General features: G+C 41.9%; 1 protein-coding gene across 2 annotated transcripts in view; it reads right to left on the bottom strand.

Moving 5' to 3' along the window:
• The window catches only part of pcsk1 (proprotein convertase subtilisin/kexin type 1), an 84337-nt gene extending 75584 nt beyond the window's left edge, over positions 1–8753 (bottom strand). The window contains exon 1 of one of the 2 annotated variants that reach the window (XM_048528280.1): positions 8148–8753. In XM_048528280.1, the coding sequence (XP_048384237.1) occupies positions 8148–8372 (225 nt within the window). In that variant the 5' untranslated portion in view covers positions 8373–8753. Of the gene's footprint in view, positions 1–7714; positions 7865–8147 lie in introns of those variants that run through there. The other variant, XM_048528281.1, reaches the window with a different exon arrangement.
• Between the last annotated feature and the right edge of the window lie 3518 nt (positions 8754–12271).

Here is a 12271-nt window from a genome sequence, read left to right as displayed (position 1 = left end):
TATATAACACCTTACCAACTTGGCATTCCACCCAATTGGTATCCAGTCTATCTCTCCCACAATTCACACTTGCCGACGCCTACCTACCTGGCACATTAACCCTTAAAGTTGTCCTATCCCAGACCGCTCTACCAGCTCAATCCTGGCCTTACAATCTTACAGTGTCACAGAAGCTGTCACAGTGACTGGCTGCACTGTTAGCTATTTAAATCAGAGTGTCTATAGGTATGTGAGGAATAAAAGGATGACTAGGGTAGGAATAGGGACAGTCAAAGACAGAAGTAGAAAGTTGTGTGTGGACCCTGTGGAGATTGGAGAGGTGCTAAACGAATATTTCTCATCTGTTTTCACTCAGGAAAAGGAGAATATTGTAGATGAGAAGACTGAGTTACGGGCTACTAGAATTAAAAGGACTGAGGTTAGTAAGGAGGAGGTATTATCAATTCTAGAAGGTGTGAAGGTAGATAAATCCACTGGGCCAGATGGGATTTTCCCGAGGATTGTCTGGGAAGCTAGGGAGGAGGTGGCGGAGACTTTGGCCTTGATCTTTGAGTCATCATTGTCTACAGGTTTAGTACCAGAGGACTGGAGGATTGCAAATGTTGTGCCCTTGTTCAAGAAGGGCAGTAGGGATGACCCAGATAATTATAGACCTGTGAGCCTTACATCTGTTGTCGGAAAAGTTTTGGAAAGGGTTATAAGAGATAGGATTTATAATCATCGAACAAGCTACAATTTGATTGGAGATAGTCAACATGGATTCGTCAAGGGCAGGCCATGTCTCACAAACCTCATTGAGTTTTTTGAGAAGGTGACAAAGCATGTGGATGAGGGTAGGGCAGTTGACGTGGTGCACATGGACTTCAGTAAAGCCTTTGATAAGGTTCCACATGGTAGGCTATTGGAGAAAATACGGAGGCATGGGATTGAGGGAGATTTAGCAGTTTGGATTAGAAACTGGCTTTCTGTAAGAAGGCAACGAGTGGTGGTTGATGGAAAATATTCAGCCTGGAGTCCGGTTACTAGTGGTGTGTCTCAAGGATCTGATTTGGGACCACTGCTGTTTGTCATTTTTATAAATGACTTGGATGCAGGCATAGGTGGATGGGTTAATAAGTTTGCAGAAATCACTAAAGTCGGTGGAGTGGTGGACAGTGTGGAAGAATGTTGCAGGTTGCAGGGAGACTTGGATAAACTGCGGAATTGGGCTGAAATGAGGGAAATGGAGTTCAATGCGGATAGATGTGAGGTGAAGAATAATAGGAAGTCGGAAAACTGGGTCAATGGAAAGATTCTTGGTAGCGTGGATGTGCAGAGGGATCTTGGTGCCCATGTACATAAATCCCTGAAAGTTGCCACCCAGGTTGATAGTGCTGTTAAGAAGGCTTACAGTGTGTTAGGTTTTATTGGTAGAGGGATTGAGTTCCAGAGCTGTGATGTCATGTTGCAACTTTACAAAACCCTAGTGTGACCTCATTTGGAATATTGAGTGTAGTTCTGGTCGTCCCATTACAGGAAGGATGTGGAAGCATTGGAAAAGGTGCAGAAGAGGTTTACCAGGATGTTGCCTGGTCTGGAGCGAAGGCCTTATGAAGAAAGGCTGAAGGACTCGGGTCTGTTCTCATTGGAGAGAAGAAGGCTGAGAGGGGATTTAATAGAGACATTCAAGATGATCAGAGGATTAGATAATGTGGACAGTGAGAGTCTTTTTCCGAGGATGATGACGTCAGCTTGTACAAGGGGGCGTAGCTACAAATTGAGGGGTGATAGATTTAAGACAGATGTCAGAGTCAGGTTCTTTACTCAGAGAGTGCTAAGAGCGTGGAACACCCAGACTGCCAATGTAGTTAATTCAGCCACATGAGGGGCATTTAAACAGTCCTTGGCTAAGCATATGGATGATGATGGGATAGTGTAGGGGAATGGGCTTAGATTAGTTCACAGGCCGGCGCAACATCGAGGGCCAAAGGGCCTATTCTGCACTGTACTGTTCTATGTTCTATGTTCTATAACTCAGTACACTGGTTGCTGCAAAAGGGGCATGGTTTCATTTGAAATCACATCTTTTGTTTTCACATTCACGCATCCAGCTTTATTCACCACCATCACACTCAAGTCCTCCACTACCACTCAATTATTAGACTGCTACTGACATCCAGTCCAGAGGGAACAGATGTTTCCTCCAATTAAATAATAAATATTGTCGTAGTCTCCACTACAAATTCTTTTCTCTAACTGCTGACTCCATCATTTTCTCGATGATTAAACCTGACTGCTTACAAATTTGATGTCATAAACTTCTGGCTACATATTTGCACCTCTAATAAGACCAGTTATTTCTAACTACATACCAGCTCTTAGCTTAAACCATCTGCTCATCTGCTTCTAAAGTTCTCATTCATGGCTTTGTTACTCTGAATTGGGTTATTCCAATATATTCCTGGCTAGTTTCCCACATTGTGAGATCCATAAACTTGTGGTCATCCAAATTCTACTTCCCAGGTTTGAACTCATATCTAATATTAGTCACTTATCACCCTAGTGTTTGCTGACACACACAGACTTTCAGCCAAGAAAGGAATTAATTTTTTTTATTCTCATCCTTCTTTTGCCTAGAAATAAAACCAGTCTGACTCCAAGTTAAAACACAAATTCTAAACAAGGCCTCACACCTAAAATGCAATGTCTGGCCTGAGACATCACCACTGGTGTACTGATAAAACCTTCAGTTTTCTCAGGGCAGTGACTTGAAAGAAATTCTGGGATTAGCATATTAATCAGCTGAAACCTGCATTTCCTTTCTAACTGATTAAAGATTTAACAGCCATCTTAGGTTTGTTCAATATATTCACATCAGTCCTCTGACCCTTTGATCTGTTGCTTATAAATTCTGTGTCTGGTGCTACCTCTCTCACTAATGCCTGAAGAAGGAGCGGGACATAGGAAACCTGTGTTTTCAAGTAAACCTGTACAACCTCAACATGGCTTCTCAACTCCCATACTCAAAGAACTGAGCAATGACAGCAAATATGCTAAAAGCCTTTCTAATCCACCTGACTATTTGTGATGCAAAATTCAAAGAATTATGTATGTGCACCCCTGGGTACGTCTGTTCTACAACACTACCCAAGGCCCTACTATTAATTGTATAAGCCCAACCCTTGTTTGTTGTGCCAAAATGCAATACCTCGCATTTATCCAGATTGAACTCCATCTACCATTTTTCAGCCCATTGACCAATTTGATCACAATTCATTCATTCAATGTGGGCATTACTGGCTAAGGGAACATTTATTGTCCATCCCTAATTGCCCAAAGGGTAGTTAAGGGTCAACCACATTGCTGTAGATCTGGAGTCACGTGCAGGCAAGATCAGGTAAGGATAGCAGTTTCCTTTCCAAAATGACATTAGTGAACTGGATGGGTTTTTCTGACAATTGCCAACGGTGTTGGAGTCATCATTAGACTCTTAATTCCAGATTCTTAAAATTTATTTCAAATTCCACCATCTGCCATAGAGGGATTCAAACCTGGGTCCCCAGAATGTTAACAGTCCAGCAGTAATACCACTAGGCCATCACCACCCCATGAGGAATTTATAGTCCTCATTTTCATCATTTTAAATTGTTGTGAAAGTTCATGAGTACAACCACATCTTTTCCCTTACCTTTGTGTCAACTGTGACACAGTTGATAGCGCCTTTACCTTGCGAACTACAAGAATCAAAATTCAAGTCTAACTCTGAGGTTTGAGTACAAGGATCAAAGCTGGTGCTCCAGTATGATACTGGGTGAGCAATGCACTGCTCAAAGTGTATTTCTTGTATACAGTATTAAACCAAGGTCCCCTCTGTGATTTCAAGAGGTGTAAAAGGTTCCATAGCACTGCACTGAATCTGCACTGAGTCGAGTTCCGATAACATAAAATTCAAGTTGTGGTTATGTTGTCAGCCATTCCTGTTTATATAATAAGGAATCCAATGGAAAACTGCACGCGATAAAATAAAGTTTTATCTCTGGACAAGTTGAATGTGCACACACAGGTCATGTGACCATGCTACACAATTGGAGCAGAGTTAGGCCATGCTCAAACACAAAATCATGGCAAGCCTGCAGTGATGGCTGAGAAATGGTCTTGCCCATATCCGCAACCAATATGCAGCAAGACACATTTTTATTGTGGATGAATTACTTTGCTCCCTTTCCTCAAAGGTTAACAATGAAATGTGTAAGGGTGATAAATAGAACAAGGAATATGTCACTGCTATGTTCTATGCTAACATGGATGGCTCTGAAAAGTTGTTGCTGCTTGTGATTGTAAAGTCCAAGAAATCACGTTGTTTTGTGACTGTCAAGACTCCACACATGCAATGTGAAACCAACAAATTTGCAAAGTGACCTCCAGCAGTTTGTTATATGTAGATCAGAAAATAGGTCACCATATATCAATGGAAGATATTACAGGGCATCACTCTGAGGACCCTAAAGAGACTGATGAATGAATAACCGTGCACCTGACAGTTTTTGAGCTGACGCCACAAGAACCATAAAAATGCTCCTGGATTTCTCATTGCAGCACAAAAATATGAAAAATAAGTTTGATTGCACAGATGACATGACAGATTCATCCAAAGGTAACATTCTAAGCAAAAGAAGATTACTTTTCCTGTGTTTTGACTGATTTCTAGTTCCCAATGATAGTCAGTGCCTATTGTAATACATGGTTAGGCTCTTGTAAGGTGCGAACAAATTGAAAAATGAAAAGCATTTTTCACATATTTACTGCATCACTGCATTTTCATTGCTTTCACATATTGTGTGTTGTAGAAAAATAGGGTTACATACGGGGTTATGTGCTATCATGAAGGTCAGTTTAACACAAATTTTTGGGCAGACCCCTTTCTATTTCACTTATCATGACTTTACAGTATTTTGAAGAACAACACAAAGAACATGTTAACTGATTGTAACAACCATTGTTGCTCTGGGCAGTTTGTTGAGCAAACATTAGTCAGTGTTTCCTACAACAGTGAAGATACTTCAAAAAGTGCTTCATTAGCTGTAAAGCACTTTAAAACATATGTTGGCTGAGAAAATCTCTATATAAATGCAAATCTTTCTTTCTCCTTGCAGCCTTTGTCCAAAGCATTTGTCACACTAATTTCAAATGTGTGACTCACATAGTCCATCTGAATTTATATTTGTTTAAACCTTTTAAATTTGACTGTCCTGCAAGTTCAGGGTATTTTATAAAGTATTTCATTGGTCATCCACTAAACTTATTTTGACTAATTCCAGCCTACCCATTGCTATCAAATTGTTTAAGCTGAAATTTGCATACCTTGGTACTGATTTGCAGTATCAGTTTTTGTCATATTAGAAAAGCATTAATTATTTTATAGTTTTGTAACACAAATCATTTGCTTATATATTAAAATCACATGCTGTTTATCAAACCTCATGGTGGGTAAATGCAAAATAATGCAAATAGATCAACACTATGTACATTCTAAATGTAAAATGAATGGAGGGAACAACTTGGAAAGGGATTTGAGATTGGCAATAGTCTGCACAATTTATGAAGCAGTTAATTTAGAAAAAAATGAATACAGAATTTGTGGTGAGACCTGCAGTCAAGTTTTTGGAGCTTGTATTGATACTCTATAGGAAACTGGTCAAAACACACTAGAGGATTGTGTTTCCTGCCACTCAACACTTCTTTCAAATATGAATTGAATATATTGCTTAGTGTAAATGTATTTAGTTATGGTGACCTTGAAAGCCGTGATTCTTAACCATACGCGTGAAAGAAATATCACCTATTTATCCATCACATTAAAGAAATTATACACTTCCAGATTCTAAGCAGCTAGTAAGGTGTTCAGGTGACTCTTAGTCAACAAATGTAGACCTCAGTACAAAGCTAGTGTTTGAAATTCCTGAGATTGTTGCTACTCTACAGTATCTTCTGTTCCCAGTAATTAAAGAACGTTTAGTGCAGAGCACGTAAAATCTTTTAAAATTTACTTTGAATTAGCATTATGAAACAATAAAACTCAGTAAGTAATGACCAGAAGGGCCGAATGGTCTTTTTAAACCGTCGAAAATGTTTTGATTTCTTTCAAATAAGCCCGACTTCTATTTTGAATTTCTGATAGCGTGCTGAGGAGGGTGAGAAATAGTGAGGTTTCTCTCGATATAGTAAGAAAACAGCACAATGTTGAGCTATCTAGCAACGAGACTGGGTCACCAGAAAATAGTATGAACGCTGAAGACCCAAAATGCGTGCCCATTTTGGCCATTAACAGAGTTGGATAGCTTGGGAATACATCATTGTCTCATCATTGGGAGTCATTTCCTAAATTTTTACTCAACTTGACACGTTGTAACACTGTCTTGTCCCTTTAAACAAGTCTCAAATCATTTTAGGACCGTCCTCTGTGTAGTCCCAGATAATGAAGTGTGAAGCTGGATGAACACAGCAGGCCAAGCAGCATGTTAGGAGCACAAAAGCGAACATTTCGGGCCTAGACGCTTCATCAGAGAGAGGTGATGATGAAGGTCTAGGCCCCGAAACATCAGTTTTTGTGTTCCTGAGATGCTGCTTGGCCTGCTGTGTTCATCCAGCTCCACACTTTGTTATCTCGGATAACACGGTGTGAAGCTGGATGAACACAGCAGGCCAAGCAGCATCAGAAGAGCCGGAAAGTTTGACGTTTCGGGTCAAGACCCTTCTTCTTGGGTCCCTATAACGATTCCTTTTTGTCACGGTACGAACTCTGAAGTTCATCACCTGTCACGTCTCCTTCAAGCGATGACTAACCGGCTGTGTTTTCCCAGTATGGTTAGATTTTATTCCCCTTACTAGCTGCTTAAAATCTGGAAGTGTATAATTTCTTTAATGTGATGGATAAATAGGTGATATTTCTTTCATGCGTATGGTTAAGAATCACTGCTTTCAAGTCACCATAACTAAATACATAAAATTAATGAGAAATAGCATTCATTAAAGCAATTTAATCTCTAGGGAGGATGGTCCCCAGAGATATTATACAAACTATCCAGTCTTCCCTTCGTACGTCCCTCACCTAAACATCCAACTAAAATCTCCCCGGTATTACCCGAACTGTATGTTACTCTTCATCCCTTCTGCCTCTACCCTGGATATGAATATAACTGGAATCTGATCCTCATGGTCTGCTCTGCTCTGTTTCATAATAATTGAGATCAATAACAGAAGAGCAGACGAAAAGTTACAAAGTAACTGATACCGGCAAGCGTGTTTTGTGAGGCTATTGTAAGTTTGATGTTAATCTGTCATTTATCCTTTCCCGTTGCTTTTTGTCCCTTTTTCTATCTTATTTACTGTTGTAGATTGTGTTTTCTCCTCACATTTGAACTACCCTGCGCTATGTTGCTGAAATTTGGCATCATTTACTCGAGATTGTGCACAAGCTTGGCAAACAACACAAGCTGAAGCGGGGATCGAATAACACAGTATATGTTATACAGAATCCAATATTACGCTAGTTATAATACACAAATGCAAAAGATCTGGGTGGAAGCATAAAAATTCCAGTATATGGATGCGCACGTTATGATACATGACAAATCTGTTTTAAGATCAACAGTGCACTGTAGTTAACTATAAGAATATTCAATCTTACCGCTGAGTAAGTAAACACATCGACCACCTTGCTGCCCAGAATTATTACCTTTTGAAGTGCTTAGAGTAGCCTATGTGGTTATCCTCTGTACTATGATAACAAAGTGTGGAGCTGGATGAACACAGCAGACAATATATATCAGACGCTTGGTACGTGTTCTGCTAACTCCGAAGGAAATGGCTAATTTAGTATGAGCTGGTCGCTGTTTGTTTCTGTGGTAAAACGTGAGAATGAATATCCGAGAAGGCAGTGTGGACCATCATTTCTCACTGTGCTCGGCTCGGTATATACTGTGGGCGCATACCACACCGTAACATCAGTTCTCTCCACTGATGATGAATGTTGAAAATAGGCGCTGCCAGTTACCAGTATTAGCCCTCCTGTCACTCTCCTTATTTAAGAAATCAGGGTTGCGTGATACACACACACACACACACACACACACACACACATACATAGGTTCAAAGCAATAAGTACTTACCTGACCCATAAAATCATAATCCAGTTCTTCGGCAATAGCTTTCGCCACCTCGGGTCCTCCAAGCACTTCCACTGCCCACTCGTTAACGTATTGTTTGTCTTCGCTGGCCATGCCCGGTAAGGTGCAAATTGCAAACACCATTAGTGCTACAAATCGCAGGGAAAGGCAATATTTTTGTTTCATAATTATCTTGATATACAAAGGAAAGAGAAGGGCTTGAGACATGTAAAGGATGCAGAATGATATTGCAGACGCTTCCTGCACTCGGGTTGCTGCTGTACTAAGTGGGAAAACAAACTGGTTTTCTCATGAGCTGGATGCTAGCAGACGAAATGAAAGTGGTATATCTCTGAGCTTGAATGGGAAACAGTGTTTACGCACCGAATGCTACGTAAAGCATCGCCCTGACGTCAAGTCCAGTGTACCTTCAATAATATCGACCAAATTTTCCCGGGTGAATTGCTGAAAGCCAGCCTGAGGAATGTATTGCGAAGGATCGGGGACAAATCTTTAGCGGGAGCTGTCCAGTGCTGACATTCGACAGCCATTTCGAGCCATCACACCGTGCATTTTGCTGCAATACGGCTCACATGTAACATTGGTTTGTCAGGAATATTTTCAAATTATAGCTCTCCCCAATGTTCAGGAAAGATGTGGTATTCATTGCATTTGACAAATAAAATACTGCCAGCACCCACTTTTCACCAACACCCAAAAGATCGCTTTGCAGGAAGCAGCGTTTGCCTTTATGTTTTGCAGATTTTCTGACAGCAAGCAACATATTTTGCTGCTTTTCATCCAGATTAGATAGGGAATTGAAGGATTGGAAAGAGATCGAAGCGCAAAAGCTCCGGCCTTAGGGCAAATCCGATTTCACATCCCACAAGATGAGACATTAATGGATAGAATCAACCAAAACTGGAATTGTACTTTTGTTGCATTAAATAGAAGAAAAATAAATTTTGAAAAAAAATAACAGAGCGAGTATGTCAGCTACGGAGTTAATTGAGTCAGTTGGAGTGAAAGTAGGAAATGCAACAGCTCGACAGTAAATGCAATCTTCCGCAACAGTCTTGGGGCTATGTGTAATCCATTCCCGCTTTCAATAATATGAGTAAGATGGAACACACTTGGGCTCCGGCCCCGTTCCATGAAAGAATATTAAAAGAAACAACTTGAAGAAGAAAATCAAAGGGTTTAGTAAACAAGTAACACTGCAGATTCTAAAGTGAGATTGAAGCTCCGAAGTAACTGCATTCAGACGACAGTAAGCGAATTCCGTTCATGGGGCAGGGTGAAATACAGTTCAGAATTTAGAGCTTAAAATATTGTCTGTACTTTCCAGCAGTTGTTATAAAACTAGTTGTGCATGGACAGTACAACGTGTTTATTCATATTTTGTGATAATTATGACTGTGGACTGTTTATTGAGGCTGGAAACTTCCAGCTGAACAATAGAAAACAACAATAATTAATGCTGACAAGCCCAAATAAGACAGCATGATGTTCATTACTGCACTTTACCATTTACGATAAATTCCTGGATGAGTAATTTGTTCAGTCCAAACTTAACTAGAGTTTCACTGCAGAAATTTTCTCCTGCAGATATAGCCTATGATAGCTGAAGTGCTAACAGAATCCTGTTGAAAAGAATATTAAAGCAAACAAACATTAAGCTCATTTATGTTATAATTACACATGATAGGAAATGAAGAATAAGTTGCGATCATTCCTTGATAACTTGAAATGCATTGCAAACTACTTCCATTCTAATGAGACCTTCCAATCTGTAGTGAATGAGATTGTCAAGCTAATGACTTGGCAATGGTTTAGCCAAATTCACTAATATAAATTACTTTATGTAAAAATTAAAAATATGGAAAACATAAATAACCTATACACCTGCATTCCCCATGCAGACGGCCTAAAGCCCATCTGCTTCTTCCTGTCCCGCAGACCTGACCAGTCCCCCTCCTCCAACACCCTCATTCACCTCGCCGAACTCGTCCTCACCATCAACGACTTCTCTTTCAATTCCTCCCACTTCCTGCAGACAAAGGGGGTGGCCATGGGTACCCACATGGGCCCAAGCAATGCCTGCCTCTTTGTAGGTTATGTGAAACAGTCTCTCTTTGGCACCTACACTGGCCCTAAACCCCACCTCTTCCTCCGTTACATTGATGACTTTATCGGCACTGCCGCCTCCTCCCAAGAGGAGCTCAAACAGTTCATCCACTTAACCACCACCATCCACCCCAACCTTAATTTCACCTAGACCATCTCCAACACATCCCTCACCTTCCTGGAGCTATCCGTCTCCATCTCAGGCAACCACCTAGAAACCGATGTCCATTTCAAGCCCACCGACTCCCACAGCTACCGAGAATACACCTCCTCCCACCCACCTTCCTGAAGAAAATCCATCCCCTATTCCCAATTCCTTCGCCTCCACCACATCTGCTCCCAGGATGAGGCATTCCACTCCCATACATCCCAGATGTCCTCGTTCCTCAAGGACTGCAACTTGTTCCCCGTAGTGGTCGAGAACGCCCTCAACCATGTCCCCGCATTTCCCACAACTCATTCCTCACACCCAAACCCTGCAACAACCCACAAAAGAGAATCCCTCTAGTCCTCACATACCACCCTACCAACCTCCGGATACAACATATCATCCTCCGACATTTCTGCCATCTACAATCCGACCCCACCACTAAAGACATTTTTCCAACCCCAATCCTGTCTGCCTTTCGGAGAGACCACTCTCTCTGGGACTCCCTTGTTTGCTCCACACTCCCCTCCAACCCCACCACACCTGGCACTTTCCCCTGTAACCGCAGGAAGTGCTACACTTGCCCCCACACCTCCTCCCTCACCCCCATCTCAGGCCCCAAGATGACTTTCCATATCAAGCAGATGTTTACCTGCACATCCGCCAATGTGGCACACTGCATCCGCTGTACCCGATGTGGCTTCCTCTACATTGGGGAAACCAAGCGGAGGCTTGGGGACCGTTTAACACCAACGCTTGGTTCACAATAAACAACTGCACCTCCCAGTCGTGAACTAGTTTAACTCCCCCTCCCATTCCTTAGATGACAGGTCCATCCTAGGCCTCCTGCAGTGCCATCATGATGCCACCCAAAGGTTGCAGGAACAGCAACTCATATTCCGCTTGGGAACCCTGCAGCCTAATGGTATCAATGTGGATTTCACCAGCTTCAAAATCTCCCCTCCCCCCACTGCATCCCAAAACCAGCCTAGCTCATCCCCGCCTCCCCAACCTGTTCTTCCTCTCACCTATCCCCTCCTCCCACCACAAGCATCTCTATTTTCTACCTACTAACCTCATCCCGCCTCCTTGACCTGTCCATCCTCCCGAGACTGATCTATCCCATCCCTACCATCCTCCCCACCCACCCCCCTGCCCCGCCGCAAATACTCTCCTCTCCACCTATCTTCTCCTCTATCCATCTTCGGTCTGCCTCCACCTCTCCCCCTATTTATTTCAGAATCCTCTCCCCATTCCCCTTTTCTGATGAAGGGTCTAGGCCCGAAACGTCAGCTTTAGTGGTCCTAGGATGCTGCTTGGCCTGCTGTGTTCATCCAGCTCCACACTTTTTTATCTCGGATTCTCCAGCATCTGCAGTTCCCATTGTCTCTGAAGCTAGCATACACTTTGTGTAGGTAATAAGGTAGGAAAATGGAATGTTGGCCTTAACTTCAAAGGCAATGGAGTATAAAACATTACAGGCACTAGTAAGAATACTTCTGGAATACGGATTTGGATTCCTTATCTAAGAAAAAATATATTGGAGGCAGTCCTGAGAAGGTTCACAATGGTGATACTGGGTTTGGGGGGATTGACTTATGAGGACAATTTGAGTCGGCTGGGTCGGTACTCATTGGATTTTAGAAGAATGGTGGCAACCTTAATGAAACATACAAAATTCTGAGGTGACTTACGACAAGGTAGATGTGGAAAAGCTATTTTCCCCTTGTGGGAGAATCCAGGACCAAAGGACATGATCTCAGAACAAGGCAGATCCACATCCAAGACAGAGATGATGAGGAATTTTTCTCAGAAGGTAGTGAGCCTATGGAATTATTTACCATAGAAGGCT

The sequence above is a fragment of the Stegostoma tigrinum genome, chromosome 3, assembly GCF_030684315.1.
Source record: "Stegostoma tigrinum isolate sSteTig4 chromosome 3, sSteTig4.hap1, whole genome shotgun sequence".
Classification (NCBI taxonomy): Eukaryota; Metazoa; Chordata; class Chondrichthyes; order Orectolobiformes; family Stegostomatidae; genus Stegostoma; species Stegostoma tigrinum.
The sequence above is the reverse complement of the archived record's forward strand: the minus strand, read 5'-3'. Positions and strand labels throughout refer to the sequence as shown.